The 26,995-nt window shown below is 48.4% G+C and overlaps 1 protein-coding gene and 1 long non-coding RNA gene across 4 annotated transcripts in view; one reads left to right on the plus strand and one right to left on the minus strand.

Annotated features, from left to right (window-relative positions):
• TPGS2 (tubulin polyglutamylase complex subunit 2) overlaps positions 1 to 5,900 on the minus strand; it is a 48,957-nt gene extending 43,057 nt beyond the window's left edge. The window contains exons 1-2 of one of the 3 annotated variants that reach the window (XM_089681578.1): positions 5,826 to 5,900; positions 4,003 to 4,088 (exon numbers count right to left, since the gene is read on the minus strand). In XM_089681578.1, coding sequence (XP_089537704.1) covers positions 4,003 to 4,051 — 49 coding nt within the window. In that variant the 5' untranslated portion in view covers positions 4,052 to 4,088; positions 5,826 to 5,900. Of the gene's footprint in view, positions 1 to 4,002; positions 4,089 to 5,415; positions 5,624 to 5,712 lie in introns of those variants that run through there. The other 2 variants (XM_089681579.1, XM_089681580.1) reach the window with 2 other exon arrangements.
• Positions 5,901 to 6,134: 234 nt separating this feature from the next.
• On the plus strand, positions 6,135 to 22,224 carry LOC149459159 (uncharacterized). The gene is made up of 3 exons (XR_016313330.1): positions 6,135 to 6,225; positions 13,686 to 13,721; positions 22,087 to 22,224. It is a non-coding gene; the product is annotated as an uncharacterized LOC149459159 (long non-coding RNA).
• The last annotated feature ends 4,771 nt before the right edge of the window (positions 22,225 to 26,995 follow it).

Genomic DNA, 26,995 nt, shown 5'->3' on the forward strand with positions numbered 1-26,995 from the left:
GAGATCAGAATCCAGCGGCGTACCCCCTGACATCAGCATCCAGCGGAGTCCCCCTGACATCAGGATCCAGCGGAGTCCCCCTGACATCAGGATCCAGCGGAGTCCCCCTGACATCAGGATCCAGCGGAATCCCCCCTGACATCAGGATCCAGCGGAATCCCCCCTGACATCAGGATCCAGCGGAATCCCCCCTGACATCAGGATCCAGCGGAGTCCCCCCTGACATCAGACCCTGACAGAATACATCCTTATGTCAGAATGTGGCGGAGTGCCCCCTTACGTCAGAGTTCAGCGGAGTGCCCACCTAAGTCAGAGTTCAGCGGAGTGCCCTCTTAAGTCAGAGTTCAGCGGAGTGCCCTCTTAAGTCAGAGTTCAGCGGAGTGCCCTCTTAAGTCAGAGTTCAGCAGAGTGCCCTCTTAAGTCAGAGTTCAGCGGAGTGCCCCCTTATGACAGTTCAGCGGAGTGCCCTCTTAACTGAGAGTTCAGCGGAGTGCCCCCTTATGACAGTTCAGCGGAGTGCCCCCTTATGACAGTTCAGCGGAGTGCCCCCTTATGACAGTTCAGCGGAGTGCCCCCTTATGACAGTTCAGCGGAGTGCCCCCTTATGACAGTTCAGCGGAGTGCCCCCTTATGACAGTTCAGCGGAGTGCCCCCTTATGACAGTTCAGCGGAGTGCCCCCTTACGTCAGAGTTCAGCGGAGTGCCCCCTTACGTCAGAGTTCAGCGGAGTGCCCCCTTACGTCAGAGTTCAGCGGAGTGCCCCCTTACGTCAGAGTTCAGCGGAGTGCCCCCTTACGTCAGAGTTCAGCGGAGTGCCCCCTTACGTCAGAGTTCAGCGGAGTGCCCCCTTACGTCAGAGTTCAGTTGCTAATTGGACATGAAATGGTTAAGTGTGTGAAGCTCCTGGAAGAACAGAGAGGGGGAGTGAGATAGATGGGGAGGAAATGGAGGGAGATAGGAAAGCTCAGTGGTAGTGCAGAGATTATTCCCCCAGGCTGCTCTCTGCAGGCTCAGACAGTGGCACCAATCATACAGCCCGATGGATCTTCAAATTCAATCACTTGTCTGGGTTGAAGTGTGGGCGGGGCAGACACAGAGGAGAGGGGCGGGAAGAGGTGGAGCAAATCGATACCTCTCTCCTGGCCTATCCTTTCCCTTCTGTGAGGTGAGGGAGAGGGGAAGGGTGGGGGTAGTGTTCTGGCTGGACGAGTGTTAGACACTCAGTGTGCACATCTGCAGCCAGTCCACCCGTGTTTACCAATAGCGGTTTGCATGCAGCAGGGCTAAATGTAAGAAAAAACAACCTGCCTGGCAATCAGAACTACATGTCCCGGGCATTGGGTGATATGATTTCCACATCTCTGTTCTATAGTGTGTACTTGTCTCAGTCCAGAGCACTAAGTGTCATTTCTGTCTGCTGCTTCATTCCTCTATCAGCATCAGTCACTTCTGACAAGTTTTTCTGACACCAAGAGCTAAAAAGGTGGCAGGGGAGGGAGCTCCAGCACACAGCCTATGATTGACAGCCTCAATTCTGTTCCTGTGTGCTGTGTTAAGGGGGTGTGTCCCTTCCCTCCAATCAGTGCTCAGATCTCCTGTACAGTGTGTAACTGCAGCTCCCCGACCCTGCATTCTGAAAGTTCATAGTCATAGTCAGATATAGTGAATGCGGGGTCCGGGGAGAGCGGATATAATGAATGCGCGGTCCGGGGAGAGCAGATATAGTGAATGCAGGGTCCGGGGAAAGCAGATATAGTAAATGCAGGGTCCGGGGAGAGCAGATATAGTGAATGCGGGGTCCGGGGAGAGCAGATATAGTGAATGCGGGGTCCGGGGAGAGCAGATATAGTGAATGAGGGGTCCGGGGAGAGCGGATATAGTGAATGCAGGGTCCGGGGAAATCAGATATAGTGAATGCGGGGTTCCAGGGAGAGCAGATATAGTGAATGCAGGGTCCGGGGAGAGCGGATATAATGAATGCGCGGTCCGGGGAGAGCAGATATAGTGAATGCAGGGTCCGGGGAAAGCAGATATAGTGAATGCAGGGTCCGGGGAGAGCAGATATAGTGAATGCGGGGTCCGGGGAGAGCAGATATAGTGAATGCGGGGTCCGGGGAGAGCAGATATAGTGAATGAGGGGTCCGGGGAGAGCGGATATAGTGAATGCAGGGTCCAGGGGGAGTGGATATAGTGAATGTGGGGTCCGGGGGGAGCAGATATAGTGAATGCAGGGTCCAGGAAGACCGCATATAGTGAATGCAGGGTCCAGGAAGACTGGATATAGTGAATGCAGGGTCCAGGAAGACCGCATATAGTGAATGCAGGGTCCGGGGAGAGCGGATATAATGAATGAGGGGTCCGGGGAGAGCAGATATAGTGAATGCGGGGTCCGGGGAGAGCAGATATAGTGAATGCGGGGTCCGGGGAGAGCGGATATAATGAATGAGGGGTCCGGGGAGAGCGGATATAGTGAATGCAGGGTCCGGGGAAATCAGATATAGTGAATGCGGGGTTCCAGGGAGAGCAGATATAGTGAATGCAGGGTCCGAGGAGAGTGGATATAGTGAATGCAGGGTCCGGGGAGAGCAGATATAGTGAATGCAGGGTCCGGGGAGAGCGGATATAGTGAATGCAGGGTCCGGGGAGAGCGGATATAATGAATGCGGGGTCCGGGGAGAGCGGATATAGTGAATGCAGGGTCCAGGGAGAGCAGATATAGGGAATGCAGGGTCCGGGGAGAGCGGATATAGTGAATGCAGGGTCCGGGGAGAGCGGATATAGTGAATGCGGGGTCCGGGGAGAGTGGATATAGGGAATGCAGGGTCCAGGGAGAGCAGATATAGGGAATGCAGGGTCCGGGGAGAGCGGATATAGTGAATGCAGGGTCCGGGGAGAGCGGATATAGTGAATGCAGGGTCCGGGGAGAGCAGATATACTGAATACTGGGTCCGGGGAGAGCGGATATAGGGAATGCAGGGTCCGGGAGAGCGGATATAGTGAACGCGGGGTCCGGGGAGAGCGGATATAGTGAACGGGGGGTCCGGGGAGAGCAGATATAGTGAATGCAGGGTCCGGGGAGAGCAGATATAGTGAATGCAGGGTCCGGGGAGAGCGGATATAGTGAATGCAGGGTCCGGGGAGAGCGGATATAGTGAATGCGGGGTCCGGGGAGAGCAGATATAGTGAATGCGGGGTCCGGGGAGAGCGGATATAGTGAAGGCGGGGTCCGGGGAGAGCAGATATAGTGAATGCAGGGTCCGGGGAGAGTGGATATAGTGAATGCAGGGTCCGGGGAGAGCGGATATAGTGAATGCAGGGTCCGGGGAGAGCGGATATAGTGAATGCGGGGTCCGGGGAGAGCGGATATAGTGAATGCGGGGTCCGGGGAGAGCAGATATAGTGAATGCAGGGTCCGGGGAGACAAGATATAGTGAATGCAGGGTCCGGGGACAGCGGATATAGTGAATGCAGGGTCCGGGGACAGCGGATATAGTGAATGCGGGGTCCGGGGAGAGCGGATATAGTGAATGCAGGGTCTGGGGAGAGCGGATATAGTGAATGCAGGGTCTGGGGAGACCAGATATAGTGAATGCAGGGTACGGGGACAGCGGATATAGTGAATGCGGGGTCCGGGGAGAGCGGATATAGTGAATGCAGGGTCCGGGGAGAGCAGATATAGTGAATGCAGGGTCTGGGGAGAGCGGATATAGTGAATGCAGGGTCTGGGGAGAGCGGATATAGTGAATGCGGGGTCCGGGGAGAGCGGATATAGTGAATGCAGGGTCCGGGGAGAGCGGATATAGTGAATGCGGGGTCCGGGGAGAGCGGATATAGTGAATGCAGGGTCTGGGGAGACCAGATATAGTGAATGCAGGGTACGGGGACAGCGGATATAGTGAATGCGGGGTCCGGGGAGAGCAGATATAGTGAATGCGGGGTCCGGGGTTTAGGAACACTTTGATGACAGGGTCTCTTTAAGTGATAAGAATAGTATTTTCTCACCTAATATCTTGCTAATACCCAAAGTGATTTTCTCTATGTGGGAAGCCATGGTGGTCTCAGTCTGGTTGTGCCGGTCATGACATCACCTACAGAAGAAGAGGATTAGTTTCTGGATAGGGATCATCCACTGAAGCCCCTCATTGGTTGTCCTCATGACCATCCAGACAGCCATAAAGACCTGACAGGGCTTCTAGTCCCTCTCCACTCTATCCAAAACTAGAAAAAAGTTTTGCCTTTAGTTATACTTAAAGTAGAGGTCCAGTGGGAATTAAAATAAAAAAAAGTCATCAGCTACAAAAACCATGGCTGCTTCCGATCGCCTAGGCCAGTGGTCTCCGAGGGCCAAATGTGGCCCTTTGCTAGCCTTTATCTGGCCCTTGGGGCACTATTCCTCTAACATCAACAATGAGGCATAATTCCTGCCGTGACACCAATGATGGGGCACTATTCCTCCCACTGACACCAATGATGGGGCACTATTCCTCCCACTGACACCAATGATGGGGCACTATTCCTCCCACTGATACCAATGATGGGGCACTATTCCTCCCACTGACACCAATGATGGGGCACCTATTCCTCCCACTGACACCAATGATGGGGCACTATTCCCCCCACTGACACCAATGATGGGGCACTATTCCTCCCACTGATACCAATGATGGGGCACTATTCCTCCCACTGATACCAATGATGGGGCACTATTCCTCCCACTGACACCAATGATGGGGCACTATTCCTCCCACTGACACCAATGATGGGGCAATATTCCCCCCACTGATACCAATGATGGGGCACTATTCCTCCCACTGACACCAATGATGGGGCACTATTCCTCCCACTGACACCAATGATGGGGCACTATTCCTCCCACTGACACCAATGATGGGGCACTATTCCTCCTGTTTCTGAACACCAACCCCGAGGCCATGTTTATTTTCACCCATGCCAGGCCCAGGACATTCCCCCCCCCCCCCCACTGGCCACAATCTGCCCCTCCCCCATGCAAAAACAAAACATTGAAGGACAGTAAACTGGAACTTTGTTCAGGGGCGGACTGACCATTTTGGAACTTGGGCACCTGGCCGAGGGCTCAGGGTCAGTAGGGGGCCCCATGAGATGCCCCTAGTACCTTTCATAGGCTTTCTTGGGTGTGGTTTGAGGGTGGGCAAGGACACAGGGGCCCCATGATCCCCTATTGCCGGGGGCCTCATGAGTTGTCAGTCCGCTCTTGCCTTTGAAAGCTTAGGAGATCCCTGGCCTAGGCAATCGCAGCGGAAGGGGGTACCTGTCAAATTCAGGTACGCCCACTCCTTAATGGGAAGCGGGGGACAAAGCCATAAAGCGGAACTTCCCTTTTGGGTAGAGCTCTGCTTTAAATAATAAAAAAATATATATATATTATATAGACACCTGTTGATCCTGCCACAAATTCGGGGAGCTGATAACTTCCTGTACTAGACTGATGTGGTGTTCCCAGCCCCTCCCACATGTTATGTAGATGAGCAGAAGGGGAGGGGTTTGTAATCCGAATCAGGAGAGCAGCTGAGGGTGACAACGCTGCTCCTCCATAGATACAGCACAATGAGCGTTGTCACCCTGGACAATGGCTTATTAGCAGGATCACCAGAAAAAAAAAAAAAAGAAAACGAATGCAGCTATCGCATCTAAATCCATGTCAGCTGTCATCCATGACGTTTGTGTATGCACCTTCCACTCCTGCTATCTGAAATAGGTGACTATCGGAGCTGCATGGAGCAGGCCTGTCCCATTCCTCCCACCACATACAGCGAGGATGACGATGACAACCCCATTGCTCTCACCCCCATACACCACCCCAGCTCTGCGCCTCAGCCGTATCCAGGATACACAACCCTCCCGCGCTGAATTCTGGGAATGGTCCCCTCCCCGCGCTGTATGACGGGCATTGTAGTCCGTGCGCTCCTGGCGGTAAGCAAAGCGGCAAGTCACAGAACTACCACGCCCACAATGCAACGCGAACCACAGCCTGTACGTCTCCAACGTCGGACATGTCAGCTGATTGAGGAGTCGTAAGAGAGAACCAATAGGAGAGAAGGTGAGGGTAAACTCTGACCAATGAAGTGATGGGGATTGGAGGCGGGCGGGGCTAGGAGACGGTTGTTGGGGCGGTCAGAGCTGGCGGGTGTTTGAAGATGGCGGAGTGCGGACAGGGAGAAGGAGCGGCGTACTGGAGTCAGGACAGTATCCTTTCCCGGCTCTCCAGAGCCCGCTGTACGGGGGAGGGGTGTGCGGGCTCTGTCATACCTCTGTATAGGAATGTACTGTACAGGGCAGGGAGGCTGAGAATGTTCACACCATAGTGGTCTATAGTGCAGGACAGGTGTGTTACTATGGGGACCGGGTACATGGGGCCCACTGGGGTATGGGGAGGGGTGTGTCATTATGGGGACCAGGTACATGGGGCCCATTGGGCTATGGGAGGGGTGTGTTACTATGGGGACCAGGTACATGGGCCCCAATGGGTGCTGGTAGGGGTTCGTCACTATGGGGACCGGGGACATGGGGTCCACTGGGGAATGGTAGGGATGCATCACTATGGTGCCCATTGGGGGGTAGGAGGGTGTGTCACTATGGGGCCCATTGGAGGATGGGAGGGTGCATCACTATGGGGACCGGGTACATGGGGCCCACTGGGGGATGGGAGGGTGCGTCACTATGGGGACCAGGTGCATGGGGCCCACTGGGGGATGGGAGGGTGTGTCACTATGGGGACCGGGTGCATGGGGCCCATTGGGCTATGGGAGGGGTGTGTTACTATGGGGAACGGGTACATGGGGCCCATTGGGGTATGGGAGGGGTGTGTCATGGGGAACGGGTACATGGGGCCCATTGGGGTATGGGAGGGGTGTGTCATTATGGGGACCAGGTACATGGGCCCCCTTGGGGTATGGGAGGGGTGTGTTACTATGGGGACCAGGTACATGGGGCCCATTGGGCTATGGGAGGGGTGTGTTACTATGGGGAACGGGTACATGGGGCCCATTGGGGTATGGGAGGGGTGTGTTACTATGGGGAACGGGTACATGGGGCCATGGGAGGGGTGTGTTACTATGGGGACCAGGTACATGGGCCCCAATGGGTGCTGGTAGGGATTCGTCACTATGGGGACATGGGGCCCACTGGGGAATGGTAGGGATGCTTCACTATGGGGGCCATGGGAGGGGTGTGTTACTATGGGGACCAGGTACATGGGCCCCAATGGGTGCTGGTAGGGATTCGGTCACTATGGGGACATGGGGCCCACTGGGGAATGGTAGGGATGCTTCACTATGGGGCCATTGGGGGATAGGAGGGTGCATTACTATGGGGCCCATTGGAGGATGGGATGGTGCATCACTATGGGGACCGGGTACATGGGGCCCACTGGGGGATGGGAGGGTGCGTCACTATGGGGACCGGGTACATGGGGTCCATTGGGGTATGGGAGGGGTGTGTCACTATGGGGACTGGGTACATGGGGTCCATTGGGGTATGGGAGGGGTGTGTCACTATGGGGACCGGGTACATGGGACCCATTGGGCTATGGGGAGGGGTGTGTCATTATGGGGACCAGGTACATGGGTCCCATTGGGCTATGGGAGGGGTGTGTTACTATGGGGAACGGGTACATGGGGCCCATTGAGGTATGGGAGGGGTGTGTCATTATGGGGAACGGGTACATGGGGCCCATTGGGCTATGGGAGGGTTGTGTCACTATGGGGACTGGGGTACATGGGGTCCATTGGGGTATGGGAGGGGTGTGTCATTATGGGGACCAGGTACATGGGGCCCATTGGGCTATGGGAGGGGGTGTGTCATTATGGGGACCGGGTACGTGGGGCCCATTGGGCTATGGGAGGGGTGTGTCACTATGGGGCCTGGGTACGTGGGGCCCATTGGAGGGATGAGTCATTATGGGGACCGGGTACGTGGGGCCCATTGGGGGATGGGAGGGGTGTGTCACTATGGGGACCGGGTACATGGGGCCCATTGGGGTATGGGAGGGGTGTGTCACGCTGGAGGTAAGCGGCGACCGCGGTCTGGATGGTGCTAATACAGACTGTGGCCGCCGCTCACCTCCTGCTGTGTGGCTAAAGCAGGGCCGACAGGAGGTGCGGAATTGACAGCTCCGGTAACAAGTAGGAAGCGCCGCTGACACAGGGACACCTCTGCCGGCCGCTGCACTGAAGGGGCAACGGTGGCCTTTCTTCAACCGCCGACACACTGTGACAGGTCTGTAGCGGTGGTGGATGGGGGCTGTCTCTTTGCCCAGTTGGGTCCAGCAAAAAGACAGCCCAGTCCAAGAAGGGAAAGCCCCGTCCAGCAAAGAGACATCTGTGCAAGGTCCCGATCATGTGATCACTGATTGGCCAATCAGTGATCATTTGAAGAGTAGTAAGTAAGATGTCACTTTGGCATCATTGCTTACTACGTGTGAAATCTGTGAATGATCAGAGATCACATGATATTCACAACAGCTTTGTACCATGTGACAAGCTTTGACCAATCACAGCTCACACAGTATTTCTCAATGGCTGCAAGAATGCAGCCCAGAGAGAAGGAGAAATGATTGCTTTTATAGCCTTTATGGGTATAAAAACAGTCCGTGTAAAAAAAAAAAAAAAAAAAAAAAAAATCATCCCCCACAAGTAGTACAGTGTCACTATGGTGACACTGTACTGCTAGGGTGACAGTATGTTTAAAAAAACAAATATAAAAAAATAAAAATGTAAATTTTTTTAAAAATTATAAATTTTGGTTATAAACTAATTTGGGTTATATTTTTTTTTACTAAAAAGATAACTGAATAAATTGTGGCCAAGATTTATGAAGAGAGATTATTTGCAAAATTTTATAAGAAACTTTTTTTTTTAAATTTTTTGGACTTTTTTCATTTACATAGCAAAAAAATAAAAATCCCAGTGGTGAATAAATACCACCAAAATACAGCTTTATCTGTCTAAAAAAAATGCTAAAAAATTCATATGGGTACAGTGTTGCATGACCGCGCAATTGTCATTCAAAGTGTGATAGCGCTGAAAGCTGAAAATTGGCCTGGACAGGAAGGGGGGGGAAAGTGTTCGGACAGGAAGGGGGGAAAGTGTCCGGACTGGAAGGGGGGGAAAGTGTCCGGACTGGAAGGGGGGGGAAAGTGTCCGGACTGGAAGGGGGGGGGAAGTGTCCGGACTGGAAGGGGGGGGGGGAAAGTGTCCGGACTGGAAGGGGGGGGGGAAGTGTCCGGACTGGAAGGGGGGGGGGAAAGTGTCCGGACTGGAAGGGGGGGGGGGAAAGTGTCCGGACTGGAAGGGGGGGGGGGAAGTGTCCGGACTGGAAGGGGGGGGGAAAGTGTCCGGACTGGAAGGGGGGGGGAAAGTGTCCGGACCGGGAAGGGGGGGGGGGGGAAAGTGTCCGGACCGGGAAGGGGGGGGGGGAAAGTGTCCGGGACCGGGAAGGGGGGGGGGAAAGTGTCCGGACCGGGAAGGGGGGGGGGGAAAGTGTCCGGACCGGAAAGGGGGGGGGGGAAAGTGTCCGGACCGGAAGGGGGGGGGGGGGGGGAAAGTGTCCGGACCGGAAGGGGGGGGGGGGGGGGGAAAGTGTCCGGACCGGAAGGGGGGGGGGGGGAAAGTGTCCGGACCGGAAGGGGGGGAAGTGTCCGGACCGGAAGGGGGGGAAGTGTCCGGACCGGAAGGGGGGGGGGAAAGTGTCCGGACCGGAAGGGGGGGGGGGGGGGGGAAAGTGTCCGGACCGGAAGGGGGGGGGGGGGGAAAGTGTCCGGACCGGAAGGGGGGGGGGGGAAAGTGTCCGGACCGGAAGGGGGGGGGGGGGGAAGGTGTCCGGACCGGAAGGGGGGGGGGGGGGAAAGTGTCCGGACCGGAAGGGGGGGGGGGGGGGAAAGTGTCCGGACCGGAAGGGGGGGGGGGGGGGAAAGTGTCCGGACCGGAAGGGGGGGGGAAGTGTCCGGACCGGAAGGGGGGGGGGGGAAAAGTGTCCGGACCGGAAGGGAGGGGGGGGGGGAAAGTGTCCGGACCGGAAGGGAGGGGGGGGGGAAAGTGTCCGGACCGGAAGGGAGGGGGGGGGGGGAAAGTGTCCGGACTGGAAGTGGTTAAAGAGGGGACTGTGATGTAGAGGAGACTACAGTGTGAAAGGTACATTTAAAGATCATAATGTACCGGGGGACTGTGATGTGTTCTATCACTAATGAGGTTCGGACCTTTGCTGGAAGGAAATTTTAATTCAAGACCCCTGGTTTATGTGAAAATTATAGTGTTTACAAATGGTGGCATAGATACTGGGATTTTTTATTTTTTAAATTTTTACTAGTAATGGCGGCAATGAGCGACTTATAGCAGGACTCCGGTGGACATTCTGACACTGGGGGGGGAACTGACTTGGTGTCACTGACATCCCCAGTGACACCAATACAGTGAGGGTATTTACATCCAAATCAGGTGAACGGTGTAGGAATTACAACAGTTTGCATATGTGCCTTCCACTTGTTAAGGGACCAAAAGTCATGGGACAATTGGCTTCTCAGCTGTTCCATGGCCAGGTGTGTTTTATTCCCCCATTATCCCAATTACAATGAGCAGATAAAAGGTCCAGAGTTCATTTCAAGTGTGCTATTTGCATTTGGAATCTGTTGCTGTCAACTCTCAAGATGAGATCCAAAGAGCTGTCACTATCAGTGAAGCCATCATTAGGCTGAAAAAACAAAACAAACCCATCAGAGAGATAGCAAAAACATTAGGCGTGGCCAAAACAACTGTTTGGAACATTCTTAAAAAGAAGGAACGCACCGTTGAATTCAGCAACACCAAAAGACCCGGAAGACCACGGAAAACAACTGAGATGGATGACCGAAGAATTCTTTCCCTGGTGAAGAAAACACCCTTCACAACAGTTGGCCAGATCAAGAACACTCTCCAGGAGGTAGGTGTATGTGTGTCAAAGTCACCAATCAAGAGAAGACTTCACCAGAGTGAATACAGAGGGTTCACCACAAGATGGAAACCATTGGTGAGCCTCAAAAACAGGAAGGCCAGATTAGAGTTTGCCAAACGACATCTAAAAAAGCCTTCACAGTTCTGGAACAACATCCTATGGACAGATGAGACCGACATCAACTTGTACCAGAGTGATGGGAAGAGAAGAGTATGGAGAAGGAACTGCTCATGATCCTAAGCATACCACCTCATCAGTGAAGCATGGTGGTGGTAGTGTCATGGCGTGGGCATGTATGGCTGCCAATGGAACTGGTTCTCTTGTATTTATTGATGATGTGACTGCTGACAAAAGCAGCCGGATGAATTGTGAAGTGTTTCGGGAATATTATCTGCTCATATTCAGCCAAATGCTTCACAACTCATTGGACGCTTCACAGTGCAGATGGACAATGATCCAAAGCAGACTGCAAAAGCAACCAAAGAGTTTTTTAAGGGAAAGAAGTGGAATGTTCTGCAATGGCCAAGTCAATCACCTGACCTGAATCCGATTGAGCATTTCACTTGCTGAAGACAAAACTGAAGGGAAAATGCCCCAAGAACAAGCAGGAACTGAAGACAGTTGCAGTAGAGGCCTGGCAGAGCATCACCAGGGATGAAACCCAGCGTCTGGTGATGTCTATGCGTTCCAGACTTCAGGCTGTAATTGACTGCAAAGGATTTGCAACCAAGTATTAAAAAGTGAAAGTTTGATTTATGGTTATTATTCTGTCCCATTACTTTTGGTCCCTTAACAAGTGGGAGGCACATATGCAAACTGTTGTAATTCCAACACCGTTCACCTGATTTGGATGTAAATACCCTCAAATTAAAGCTGACAGTCTGCAGTTAAAGCACATCTTGTTCGTTTCATTTCAAATCCATTGTGGTGGTGTATAGAGCCAAAAATGTTAGAATTGTGTCGATGTCCCAATATTTATGGACCTGACTGTAGATTCACCCGAAATAATAATAATGTCACATAGCAACAATGGGGAGGCCATTAGAACCGTACATTTGAAGAAAGGTGGGAAGAGGTGAAATGATCCCATGGGTGCCACACTGCCTCGAACACAGAAATCGAACAGGCGTGTAGAGCAGTCGGTATTCCATCTGTCTCACAGCAATAATTTTAAACAGAGTCCTCATCGAAGGAGGTATAGGGGAGAGCCAACACATAGGAAAGCTTCTTCTGGCCGCAGTCAGAACATGTGTGGTGGGTTTCCTGGTCATTTTGGGAAGACCTGGGAACGGCAGGCTCAATAAAAAATATAGAGGCTCAAAGGGGAGAGCGGTACAGTGGGCAAAAAAGTATTTAGTCAGCCACCAATTGTGCAAGTTCTCCCACTTACAAAGATGAGAGAGGCCTGTAATTGGTATCATAGGGAGACCTCAACTATGAGAGACAAAATGAGAAAACAAATCCAGACAATCACATTGGCTGATCTGGAAAGCATTTATTTGCAAATTATGGTGGAAAATAAGTATTTGGTGAATATGAAAAGTTCATGTCAATACTTTGTTATATATCCTTTGTTGGCAATGACAGAGGTCAGACGTTTCCTGGAAGTCTTCACAAGGTTGGCACACACTGTTGCTGGTATGTTGGCCCATCCTCCATGCAGATCTCCTCCTCCATGCAGATCTCCTCTAGAGCAGTGATGTTTTGGGGCTGTCGCTGGGCAACACAGACTTTCAACTCCCTCCAAAGGTTTTCTATGGGTTGAGATCTGGAGACTGGCTAGGCCACTCCAGGACCTTGAAATGCTTCTTACGAAGCCACTCCTCCGCACAGGGAGAACATGCAAACTCCAGGCAGGTGGTGCCGTGGTTGGGATTCGAACCTACAACCCTAGTACTGCCAGGTGGAAGTGCTAACCATTTAGCCATTGTGCTGGCCAAATATATATGTGACTTCTGTGTGCGAAGCTAGGACCCGTATCCCTACTGAGATTGATGCATTGTAGTGTCTGTTTGCTCGGTGTAATTTCTTTACCAGTCTGTATGGAATTGTACTGTGTGTTTGCAAATTGCATGCAGACTGTAAACCAGCGGATCTGCCAGACAGAGGTCTGCCTAGCAGACCAGTGTGCGGACAAACCTCTAGGTGGTGGCATCGTGTGTGGGTCTGTGTACAGTTTGAAGGGTGATTAACACAAGGGTTCTAGCTTGTAGGATAGCTGGAGGGAATCCTAATAGTGTGTGCTAATTGCTAGATTTCCCCCCGACCCTTTGAGTGCACCAGATTGTATGTAAGATTCGTATCTGCCTGTGTATGGTCAGCCAGCTGGATCGGAGTGCAGTCTCCCTCTAGTGGTTGCCAAGGGTTGTGCAGGCAATGGAAAGTGTATCACAGTCGATCTTTGTTGCTTGTAATAAGCTCCCCCTCATTCCCTCTTACCCCAAGTCCAGGAGCACACCCCGGTTAGTTAGCCGCTGTGGGTGTGCGTTCTGTGAGGACATGGTACCCGTTATGGGCTCAGAGGGAGTGTGTCTTGGCAAGTGTGACCCCCAAATAAAGGGAAACAGAAGCTTCGGCACAATTACCATTCTAAACGTTCCCCCATAGGATGCCAAATCTTCACCTTTGACTGCAGGTCCAGTTTGAGATTCTTTTCTTGTCTAAGAATTGTGGAAGGGAATCTTCGCCATGAAATGTGCTTTCCTTTACTTCCTGTGCAGATTCTGATGAAGAACAGCAGATGGTGTATGTGCCAGGTATGTCCGATCCCCTGAGGATGCTCATTCTTTGTGTGCAAAATCCGATCTCCATCTACACTGCTTGTAACCTTGAATACGAATAAATGATATCGCAGAATGAGCCTCGCTGTTCACCAAGGCACCCCCCCCCATGATATAGATGTCCTACACTAAATCCACTGGTGCAAAACTTGAAACATTGAAATGATCCAAAGTAAATCTTTAAATCTGAACTCCAGGCAGATCTAAGAAACTAATTATTGCAATTTGTAGTCAGTAAAACATGACGTGTTTGTTTTTGTGTGTTCTTTTGTGCGTGTGTGTTTTTTTTTTTTTTTTTTTTTTTGTGTGTGTAGCTGGATGTGACTTAAAGTGGTTGTAAAGGCATTCTATGCATGAAGGTAAAAAAAACTTTCAGTGCAGCATCTCCCACCCCCCAATACTTACCTGCGCACCATCTCAATCCACCAATATGCATGAGAGAGCCTTGTGTGTGTTTTTGTGTGTGTGTTTTTGTGTGTGTGTTTTTGTGTGTGTTTTTGTGTGTGTGTTTTTGTGTGTGTGTTTTTGTGTGTGTGTGTTTTTGTGTGTGTGTTTTTGTGTGTGTTTTTTGTGTGTGTGTGTTTTTGTGTGTGTTTTTGTGTGTGTGTGTTTTTGTGTGTGTTTTTGTGTGTGTTTTTGTGTGTGTTTGTGTGTGTTTTTGTGTGTGTGTGTGTTTTGTGTGTGTGTTTTTGTGTGTGTGTTTTTGTGTGTGTGTGTATGTATATATGTGTATGTACGTGTGTGTGTGTGTTTTTGTGTGTGTGTGTTTTTGTGTGTGTGTGTTTTTGTGTGTGTGTGTGTTTTTGTGTGTGTGTGTTTTTGTGTGTGTGTGTTTTTGTGTGTAGCTGGAAGTGACTTAAAGTGGTTGTAAAGGCATTCTATGCATGAAGGTAAGAAAAACTTTCAGTGCAGCATCTCCCCCCCCCCCAATACTTACCTGCGCACCATCTCAATCCACCAATGTGCATGAGACAGCAATCACAGCCAGTGAGCCAATAAGGAGGGGGGCAGGGATGAGACGCGTCTGTGAATAGACTTCACATTGCGGAAGCTCGGGAGCCCCTTAGGAAGCTGCTTGCTGAGGGGGCATTTGACAGGAGGGAGGGGTCAGGAGCACCTGTGGAGGAGCTGAGAAGAGGAGGATCAGGGATGCTCAGTGTAAATCCATTGCACACAGTAGGTAAGTATAGACATGTATGTTATTAAAAAAACAAAAACTTGCCTTTACAATCACTTAATATTGTCCTGTTCCAGTTCCCGTACAGCAGGGCACATATTGGGATAGGAAGAAGCAGCACAAGAATCTAGTGGGCTGTGCTGCAGTACAAAGAGCATATTGAAAGAGATTATTATTATTATTATTAATGATGTATATAGCAACAGTTTGCTCTGCACTTCATGTACAGTAACAATATCATTCAATAAAAGGGGCTTTCAGAGAGATCAGAGGGGTTAAAGTATAGCTAAAGGCAAAATATTCTTTCTAGGTTTGGATAGTGGAGATGGACTAGAACCCCTGTCAGGTTTTTATTGTCTGTGTCCCCCATTAGGGAGATTCACCATCTCCATTTGTCATGCTTACCATTTATCATCACAAGTGAAAGGAAAATAACTTTCCAGTGTCCCCAGGACAGGAATAGAGGGGAAGTCTTGCAATGAGGACACCTTGAGGACAACTATGGATTCCTTCACTTTTTGAAAATATTTCCTCACTTCCTGTCTGGCTACTGGACAGGAAGTGAAGGGAAAGCTCCCCAATGAGACCCAGATGGTGGGGAAAAAAAAACTGCCGGGTTATAATCCCTTACTCTATCTAAAATGCAAAAAAAAGTTTTGTCTTTAGTTCCTCTTTAACTTTTTCATAAGTTTGCTGCTTCTCCTTACACCATCCAGTCATAGTTTGGGATGGTGTGCAATACCTATAATGCATCACTGCAAGGAGCATGCTGAAAGGATGAGAGTGCAGAGTGACCATAAAAAAATAAAATAATGTGGTTGCATAAGTGTGCACACCCTCTTATAACTGGGGATGTAGCTGTGTTCAGAAGTAAACAATCACATTCAAAATCATATTAAATAGGAGTCAGTACACACCTGTCATCATTTTAAAGTGCCTCTGATTAACCCCAAATAAAGTTCAGCTGTTTTAGTAGGTCTTTCCTGACATTTTCTTAGTCGCATCTTACAGCAAAAGCCATGGTGCGCAGAGAGCTTCCAAAGCATCAGAGGTATCTCATTGTTAAAAGATTCAGTCAGGAGAGGGTACAAATGCATTTCCAAGGTATTCGATATACCATGGAACACAGTGAAGACAGTCATCATCAAGTGGAGAAAATATGGCACAGCAATGACATCACCAAGAACTGGACGTCCCTCCAAAATGGATGAAAAGACGAGAAGTAAACTGGTCTGGGAGGCTACCAAGAGACCTACAACAACATGAAAGGAGGTGCAGGAATATCTGGCAAGTCCTGGCTGTGTGGTCCATGTGACAACAATCTCCCTATTCTTCATATGTCTGGACTATGGGGGAGAGTGGAAGACTTTTCTTACGAAGAAAAACATCCAAGCCCGGCTAAATTTTGCAAAAACACATCTGAAGTCTCCCAAAAGCATGTTGGAAAATGTGTTCTGGTCTGATGAAACCAAGGCTGAACTTTTTGGCCATACTTCCAAAAGATATGTTTGGTGCAAAAACAACACTGCACATCACCAAAAGAACACCGTACCCACTGTGAAGCATGGTGGTGGCAGTATCAAGCTTTGGGGCTGTTGTCTTCAGCTGGAACTGGGGCCTTCGTCCAGGTAGAGGGAATTATGAACGGTTCCAAATACCAGTCAATCTTGGCACAAAACCTTCAGGCTAGAAAGCTGAACATGAAGAGGAACTTCATCTCTCAGCATGACAACACATACATCCAAATCAACAGAGGAATAGCTTCACCAGAAGAAGAGGAAAGTTTTGGAATGGCCCAGCCAGAGCCCAGACCTGAATCCCATCGAAAATCTGTGGGGGGGATCTGAAGAGGGCTGTGCACAGGAGATGCCCCCACAATCTGACAGATTTGGAGTGATTTTGTAAGCAAGAGCTGGCAGATATTGCCAAGTCCGGCTGTGCCGTGCTGATAGACTCCTCCCCAAAAAGACTGAGTGCTGGAATCAAATCAAAAGGTGCTTCAACAAAGTATTAGTGTAAGGGTGTGTACACTTATGCAACTACATTATTTTATTTCCCTCCACCTAAAAGATTTCAGTTTGTTGTTCAACTGAGTTGTACAGTTTATAGGTCACATTAAAGGTGGAAAAAGTTCTGAAATTATTTATTTGCCTCATTGTATGTTTCATTTTATGAATGAAGAGGAGTCTCTATGCAGATTCCTATCTCCTTTTATCTACAGTGCAGCTCAGGCTGCAGAGAAAGGAACTGTCTTCAAGCCATTTATCTAAAAAAAAAGGGACATTAGAAGTCTGTTTAGGCCTCTCTTGTCTCTCCAAAGCCCCTTGCCCTAAAGTGTAAAAAAAAAAAAAAAATACTTTTTTAAAAATTTTATTGTACTTGTAGAAGAAATAAAGTTGTAAAATAAAATATAAAACACCGTAGATTTAGACGTGTCTCCTGACAAGCGGTGGGGAAGCGATGTGACATCACCTATTTTAAGTCCATTTTGCCAACAGATGTGCCATAACTAGGGATGCACCGAACTTCCGGTGGCCGAAACCTTTCGGCCGAAAACACCCGTCGGCTGAAATGGAAAAAAAAAAAAAGAACCGATACAGCTGCTGAAAAAAACCCCACCGTCGCCCTGCCGCTGCTCGGTAGTCCAGTCTTACCTGAGAAACCATCGATCCCAGCGCTGGGCATAGAGATGAGAGATGGAAAGATGGCCGCCACACATCTCTATGCCTTGGAGGACCGGAGCCATGTCCCTTCTGGTTCCGGCCATTTTTTTTTTTTTAAAGCACTAGATCAATGCTTTTTTTTTATCTAATGCTTTACATTGCAGAGGAGAGATGTGGGTCTTATTGACCCCTGATGTCTCCATAAAGAGGACCTGTCACTAATTATGTCTTATTGACCCCACATCTCTCCATAAAGAGGACCTGTCACTAATTATGTCTTATTGACCCACATCTCTCCATAAAGAGGACCTGTCACTAATTATGTCTTATTGACCCCACATCTCTCCATAAAGAGGACCCGTCACTAATTATGTCTTATTGACCCCACATCTCTCCATAAAGAGGACCTGTCACTGATTGTCTTATTGACCCCACATCTCTCCATAAAGAGGACCCGTCGCTAATTACGTCTTATTGACCCCACATCTCTCCATAAAGAGGACCTGTCACTAATTCTGTCTTATTGACCCCACATCTCTCCATAAAGAGGACCTGTCACTGATTGTCTTATTGACCCCACATCTCTCCATAAAGAGGACCCGTCGCTAATTACGTCTTATTGACCCCACATCTCTCCATAAAGAGGACCTGTCACTAATTATGTCTTATTGACCCCACATCTCTCCATAAAGAGGACCTGTCACTAATTATGTCTTATTGACCCCACATCTCTCCATAAAGAGGACCCGTCACTAATTATGTCTTATTGACCCCACATCTCTCCATAAAGAGGACCTGTCACTAATTATGTCTTATTGACCCCCATATCTCTCCATAAAGAGGACCTGTCACTAATTGTCTTATTGACCCCACATCTCTCCATAAAGAGGACCCGTCACTAATTGTCTTATTGACCCCACATCTCTCCATAAAGAGGACCTGTCACTAATTATTTCTATCACAAGGGATGCATGCATTTCTTGTAATAAGAATAAAACTGACTACAATTTTTTTAAAAGGAACAGTGCTAAAAAACCCCCAAAACATTAAACTTTTTTTCTAAAATATATTTAAAGTGTCCCCGTGCTCGCATGTAGTGGTGAACGCATACGTAGGCCACTCCCACATATGTAAATGGTGTTCAAACCACACACGTGAGGTATCGCCACGAACGTCGGAGCAAGAGCAATAATTCTCGCACTAGACCTCCTCTGTAACTTTACACTGCTAACCTGTAGACATTTTTAAAGCGTCACTCGTGGAGATTAAGTACCGCGGTTTCACGCTGTTCCACGAGTGTACGCAGTTTTAAAGGGTGACATGTTGGGTATCTATTTACTCGTTGTAACATCCTCTTACATATTTTACAAAACAATTGGGGTATATATTGTGTTTTTTTTTTTTTAATCAAAGTGGATTCATTTTTAAAAACTGCGCATTTCGGTTTTTGGCCAAGTGCATTTTGAAGTTTCAGTTTCGGCACCCGAATTTTCATTTCGGTGCACCACTAGCCATAACCGTGTGCACTGCACATGGTTGCCGGGTATTTTCAGCACTTCCACATAGACCTCAATGTGTAGTATGATGCTTGCAGCATCACTACAAGTTGGATCAACTTTGCCACATCACGGCCACAGCACCCTATTGCGGCTTGAGGAGGTTGATGGGCAGCAGGAACGCAGCTCAACCGCATATTTTTGCCACCCCCAACCTCGGGTCTAAACAGGGCCTAAGGCCTTGTTTGTGTGGGGCATACCACAGCAAGGCCTTGTTTAGATGCGCTGGGCACAGGGGTTTCATGCAGTCCCATCCATATCAACTGGGACGCAGTAGCTGCATGGACACAGCCACTGCACCCAACCATGACATCCATATGGGTGTATGTCTCTGAACTCGCACTGTCTGCGTTTGGGGCCAATCACCTACACCTGGACAGATGTTAGATCTGTCCTTGCAGCTGCTGCATCCCAATTGACATGAATAGGACAGCCTGCACAGGGATGCACAGGACACTTTTTTTTTTTTTTTTCTAGTGAAAATCGGGATTTGATATTTATTTGCGCCACTAAAAAAATCAGTAGCACCTTCATTTTATTCAACTGGTCATATTCTTTCAGAAAATATATGGCTTAGGCAGGGGTCTTTTACAAATTTTGAAAGCAGTAAAGGAAGAATGAAAACCTCCAGATTTTGAGAAATGTTTTGCATACGTTCAATTTTCACCATTTCGCTAAAAGGCGCAAATTTAAAATTTACAAATATTTGATATTAACTGAATACAAGTTAATTTTTTATATTTAGTAGGAATTTATCAGGAATTTTGTATAATTAGTTGTTTGTATCTAATGATTTTAGTGTAGTTTTAGCAAAAATATTGTTAAACATTTGTGCAAATATTGTGGGGCCTTAAAAATCAATAGCACCTTTTGTTATTCTACTGGTCATATGTTTTCAGAAAATGTATGGTTTGGGGGTTTGTTCACAAACTCTGAAAGCTGTAAGTGAAAAATGAAAACCTCCAGATTTTTAGAGAAATGTGGTTATTTGCAGTTTTACATACGTTAAAATTTTTACCATTTTGCAAAAAGCACAATTTAAAATATACAATTATACAAATATACAATAAATTATTTAGTGCTGAACCTTTTTTTTACTTTAAAATATACAATTATTTGGTATTCGATACAGATTAAGCTTTTATTTATTATTTTTTTTTCTATTTTATTTAATTTTTATTTTTATTTTTTTCCTATTTTATTTTTATTTCTATTTTTATGGTATTTTATTTTATTATTATTTGTATTATTATTATTATTATTATTATACAGGATTTATATAGTGCCAACAGTTTGCTCAGCGCTTTACAATTATTATTATGTTTTATTTATTTATAATTTATTATTATCATTATTTTATTTTTTTCCTATTTTATTTGTATTATTTGTATTATTATTATTTTATTTTTTCCTATTTTATTTTTATTATTTGTATTATTATTATTATACAGGATTTATATAGCGCCAACGGTTTGCTCAGCGCTTTACATTATAGTGGGAGACAATACAGCAACAATACAGTTAAATACAAGAGGGATTTAAGGGCCCTGATCTTGGGAGCTTACAATCAATTTATATACAATGAGATATTAGCTGGAATGTTGTAAAATTTGCTGTTTTTTGAATCTGTTAATATTGATTTTAGTGCATTTTTTTTTTTTTAACCGAAAATATTGTTTTCATAAACATTTTGTGCAAATATCGCGGGGGCCTTGAAAATCAGTAGCACCTTCTTTTTATTCTACTGGTTATGCGCTTTCAGAAAATGTGTGGTTTTGGGGGTCTTTTTACAGACTTTGAAAACTGTCGGGGGGGGGGAGGTAAGCAATGGAAAAATTTGCAAAAATTGTCTGGGTTTAAAAGTGGAGCGCAGGGAAAGGGTTACATTTTTAAAATGTCCTGTGTGCTCAAGGCCTTAGCAGACGTGTGCTTGCTTGTTGAATAGTGGGTTGGATAACCCTTCTTCTTCCTCCTCCTTCCTCTTCTTCCTCTTCCTCTTCTTCCTCTTCCTCTTCTTCCTCTTCCTCTTCTTCCTCTTCTTCTTCCTCTTCCTCTTCTTCCTCTTCCTCTTCTTCCTCCTCTTCCTCTTCTTCCTCTTCCTCTTCTTCCTCTTCCTCTTCTTCCTCTTCCTCTTCTTCCTCTTCTTCCTCTTCCTCTTCTTCCTCTTCCTCTTCTTCCTCTTCTTCCTCTTCCTCTTCTTCCTCTTCTTCTTCCTCTTCCTCCTCTTCCTCCTCCTTCCCCTTCTTCCCCTTCTTCCCCTTCTTCCTCCTCCTTCCCCTTCTTCCTCCTCCTTCCCCTTCTTCCTCCTCCTTCCCCTTCTTCCTCCTCCTTCCCCTTCTTCCTCCTCCTCCTTCCCCTTCTTCCTCCTCCTCCTTCCCCTTCTTCCTCCTCCTTCCCCTTCCTTCCTCCTTCTTCCCCTTCCTCCTCCTTCTTCCCCTTCCTCCTCCTTCCTCCTCTTCTTCCTTCTTCTTCCTCCTCTTCTTCCTTCTTCTTCCTCCTCTTCTTCCTTCTTCTTCCTCCTCTTCTTCCTTCTTCCTCCTCTTCTTCCTTCTTCCTCCCCTTTTTTTTTTTTTACATCCACTCATTACATGTGTCGGCTGTGTCTCCTACATGGAAGGAACTGTCGGTCTCATTTTGTTTAGACTGATGGGAAATCAGTACAATGTCTATTCAGTTTTATCTCAGCCGTGATGATTAGTGTAGTTGTTTCACATACAGCCAGTCATGGAAGAATCTACAAATGAGTAAATCTAATCCTGAAATTCAAGAGCAGCAATTGTGTGAATATTTCATTTAAAAAAGCTTCAAAGCTAATAAGAAAACAATGTGTGCTTACTAAAAAAAAATTATAATTTTTGTCTTTGATCAGTTTTTCAAGGTTATGATAAGGTGTTTTGTTTTTCTGGGGACGTTGCGATGTTTGATATGCTTGTCACACTGTCTAGGACTCCGGAGTGAAGGTAACCTCAGATCCGCTTCCAAGTTTAAGAATTTAAAACCTGAAGAAAGAAAAGCCAGAGCTGCAGCTCCCATCCCAGGGGCTTCCATGGATATGATGCCAGACTGGATGCAGAACGGAGATCAGCAGGTAATGTGCTGCAGCCCCCTTTCCTGATAGCTCATGTGCAGGTCCCCCTTCTCCCTCATCCTTTCTTTGCACATCCATATATTTCCTGAATAGGTATTCCTGGAGTACCTTGTTTCCCTGCTGCGCAAACTAGTAATAGGATGGCTGGCTTTGTGTTTAGTAGGGAACAAAAGTTCTGTTCCGTGCAGGGGCGGACTGACAACGCATGGGGCCCCCGGGCAATAGGGGATCATGGGGCCCCTGTGTCCTTGCCCAAAACTCAAGCCTATGAAAAAAAGGTACAAGGGGCATCTCATGGGGACCCCCACTGACCCCGGGCCATTGGGCAGTGCCCGAGTTTCCAAATGGTCAGTCCACCCCTGGTTCCATGTAACCGCTGGGGGGAGGGTTCTGCTGGTTGGAAAGAGGAGCTACCAGTCATTCCCATGCTGCATTTCTATTAATACAGGCAGGTCTAAAGTAAAGAACTATAGGCAATTTTTTTTTTTTTTTTTACATTTTGGATACAACAAGGGCAGGTTATGACCCCCTTTTTTTTTTTTTTGTTTGCTTTGTTTTTATTTGTGTTTTTTGTATTTTTTTTTTTTTTTTTGTTTTTTTACAATCTTTCCCATTTCAGAGATTTCCCTTCACTTCCTGTTGCATAGCCAAATTCCTTGGCGACCCCCAGATCACCAGAAATGGTGTCCCCATTGGAAGATTTCCCCTCTTTTCTGGGGACAACCCAAAATTTGGAATTTTCTTTTACTTTCAATGATAAACATGACAAATAGAGGGTGAATATACCTAACGGCGCACAGAATGCAATAAAAGCTGGCGGGTGTTTTAAACCCTCTCCACTGTATCCCAAAAAAAATCCAAAAAGCTTTGCCTGTAGAGTTATACTTTAATGATATCAACACTTGTTGAAGTGTGGATATAGAATTCTAACCTTTTTGTTTTGTTTTGTTTTTTTTTTTTTTTTTGCTTGCTCTCTTCCTGGAGGATTGGATTTTACCCAGAGATGCTCTTCAAAATGTATCTCAAGGCCAAATCTCTTTAATCGTAGAGAATGTCTGGGCATACAGCCTGTGTTATGGGCTGGTACCCTCAGATGGTTGGACACTGGCAAGCTTTTGAGGACGCGCTCCCTGGGCATCCCACCTATAACGCCACCCCACCCCAGTCCATGGGTGCTCAGCTTTTTTGCTAGTGTCCTAAGGCAGTGGTGGGCAACCTTTTTTTTTCAACTGAGCCAAATCTCGCCAAAACCATGATTGAAATTTATTTTGAGAGCCACATTTTTAAAACTGAAAATACATAGGATGGTACACTGTTTTTAGTTTCAATACGTTTTTATAGTAATTCATCCCCCATAGTAATTCACCCCCCATAGTAATTCACCCCCCATATAGTAATTCACCCCCCATATAGTAATTCATCCCCCATATAGTAATTCATCCCCCATATATTAATTCATCCCCCATATATTAATTCATCCCCCATATATTAATTCATCCCCCATATAGTAATTCATCCCCCATATAGTAATTCATCCCCCCCTATAGTAATTCATCCCCCCCTATAGTAATTCATCCCCCCCTATAGTAATTCATCCCCCCCTATAGTAATTCATCCCCCCTATAGTAGTAGTAAGTAAGTAGCAAGTAGTAAGCCAAGTCCCCCCTGTGTCAATTCACTTACCTTTTCCGCGCGTTCCTCTCGCCGTGTTCCCGCGCCGTTCCGGTCTTCAGGGCGGACTGTGAGAGGAGCCTAGCTCCTCTCACGTTCGTCACGCTGCCCCGCCTACACACATCCTGACAGCCAATCACTGGCTATCAGGATGTGAGTGGCAGAGAGACTGGCCAATCATTGCATTTGAGCGCGCTGCCCTGGCTGTTTTTTTTTTTTGGATCACGCTGCAGTGTCCCTGCCGCCCGAGAGGAGGGAGGGGAGCGGGCGCCCGGCACACAAGAGCCGCATTAAAGCGTGTAAAGAGCCGTATGTGGCTCGCGAGCCGCGGCTTGCCGACCACTGTCCTAAGGTAATCGATCAAGAAATCAACCTACCTGGTTTATTATTCTCTTCAACTCTTCACCGTCTTCTAATACAACATATAAAAGCAGTGCATCCAGATTGGCGTAACCTTGAGAACCCTGCCTGGACCCCACACTATGGAGATGGCTTGTAATGTTGCTTCGGTCTCTGGATCCTACATGGACGCTCACCTCGGCACTTTGTGCAATATTTGTAGTTAGCCATAGGTGCTATACAAGTCCAGGGCTGTGGTCCATCCTGGAACATGGACCCTGCAGACCTGTTTGTGGGAATGGCCACTTCAACAAGCAAAGGTCGGTTCCTATATAGGGACCAGCAATGCACACAGGTAAGACAGGATCACCGTGTACCTCTGCCTGTTGTAATAACTGGGACTGTTTGGAATGTATTCACTTAGCAGTGTAAACTTTTCAAAGTTTGTGTTAACTCCCTCCCGTCTGGCTGTTGTATATATAAACGGCCGGATGGTGGCAGTACAGGGCCAGGTGGCCATTTATAAACAGCCTCCCCGCCCCCTGTTTGTGCGCACTCCCTGGGAGCGCGCAGCACCGCTATCCAGTGCCCGCTGTTTCCTCCGGACACAGTGGAAGACCGATCGTCATACCTCTGTGCGAGGTCCCGATCATGTGATCACTGATTGGAGTAGTAAGTAAGATGTCACTTCTGACATCATTGCTTACTACGTGTGAAATCTGCAAATGATCACAGAGGTCACATGGTACAGGGCTATTCACAACAGCCTTGTACCATATGACAAGCTGTGACCAATCACAGCTCACACAGTATTTCTCAATGGCTGCAAGAATGCAGCTAGAGAGGAGGAGAAATTATTGCTTTTACAGCCTTTATGGGTGTAAAAGCAATTTTTTTTCTTTTTTTTTTTATATAACACAAGTCTCTCTATCTTGTAGCTGCATCTCTAGCACACAACAAGGCGTTTACCTTGCTAAGGCAGAGTGTTCTGCAACTGTGTCACAATTCCGTGGGCAACTAACAGCATAGTGTTACTAAACCCCAAACTCCCTGTATTCACTATATCTGCTCTCCCCGGACCCCGCATTCACTATATCTGCTCTCCCCGGACCCCGCATTCACTATATCCGCTCTCCCCGGACCCCGCATTCACTATATCCGCTCTCCCGGGACCCTGCATTCGCTATATCCGCTCTCCCGGGACCCTGCATTCGCTATATCCGCTCTCCCGGGACCCTGCATTCGCTATATCCGCTCTCCCGGGACCCTGCATTCGCTATATCCGCTCTCCTGGGACCCTGCATTCGCTATATCCGCTCTCCCGGGACCCTGCATTCGCTATATCCGCTCTCCCGGGACCCTGCATTCGCTATATCCGCTCTCCCGGGACCCTGCATTCGCTATATCCGCTCTCCCGGGACCCTGCATTCGCTATATCCGCTCTCCCGGGACCCTGCATTCGCTATATCCGCTCTCCCGGGACCCTGCATTCGCTATATCCGCTCTCCCGGGACCCTGCATTCGCTATATCCGCTCTCCCGGGACCCTGCATTCGCTATATCCGCTCTCCCGGGACCCTGCATTCGCTATATCCGCTCTCCCGGGACCCTGCATTCGCTATATCCGCTCTCCCGGGACCCTGCATTCGCTATATCCGCTCTCCCGGGACCCTGCATTCGCTATATCCGCTCTCCCGGGACCCTGCATTCGCTATATTCGCTCTCCCGGGACCCTGCATTCGCTATATCCGCTCTCCCGGGACCCTGCATTCGCTATATCCGCTCTCCCGGGACCCTGCATTCGCTATATCCGCTCTCCCGGGACCCTGCATTCGCTATATCCGTTCTCCCGGGACCCTGCATTCACTATATCTGGTCTCCCCGGACCCCGCATTCACTATATTCGTTCTCCCCGGACCCCGCATTCACTATATCCGCTCTCCCGGGACCCTGCATTCACTATATTCTTTCTCCCGGGACCCTGCATTCACTATATCGGCTCTCCCCGGACCCTGCATTCACTATATCGGCTCTCCCCGGACCCTGCATTCACTATATCGGCTCTCCCCGGACCCCGCATTCACTATATCGGCTCTCCCCGGACCCCGCATTCACTATATCGGCTCTCCCGGGACCCCGCATTCACTATATCGGCTCTCCCGGGACCCCGCATTCACTATATCGGCTCTCCCGGGACCCCGCATTCACTATATCGGCTCTCCCGGGACCCCGCATTCACTATATCGGCTCTCCCGGGACCCCGCATTCACTATATCGGCTCTCCCGGGACCCCGCATTCACTATATCGGCTCTCCCGGGACCCCGCATTCACTATATCGGCTCTCCCGGGACCCCGCATTCACTATATCGGCTCTCCCGGGACCCCGCATTCACTATATCGGCTCTCCCGGGACCCCGCATTCACTATATCGGCTCTCCCGGGACCCCGCATTCACTATATCGGCTCTCCCGGGACCCCGCATTCACTATATCGGCTCTCCCGGGACCCCGCATTCACTATATCGGCTCTCCCGGGACCCCGCATTCACTATATCGGCTCTCCCGGGACCCCGCATTCACTATATCGGCTCTCCCGGGACCCCGCATTCACTATATCGGCTCTCCCGGGACCCCGCATTCACTATATCGGCTCTCCCGGGACCCCGCATTCACTATATCGGCTCTCCCACAATATACAGAACATGGAAATGGAATTATTTTAGTAAATATAAACTGATAAATACCTTTTCTCATCAG

This window comes from Staurois parvus, unplaced genomic scaffold (genome assembly GCF_062004578.1).
Source record: "Staurois parvus isolate SC_StPar_1 unplaced genomic scaffold, SC_StPar_1.0 ptg000271l, whole genome shotgun sequence".
Taxonomy (NCBI): Eukaryota; Metazoa; Chordata; class Amphibia; order Anura; family Ranidae; genus Staurois; species Staurois parvus.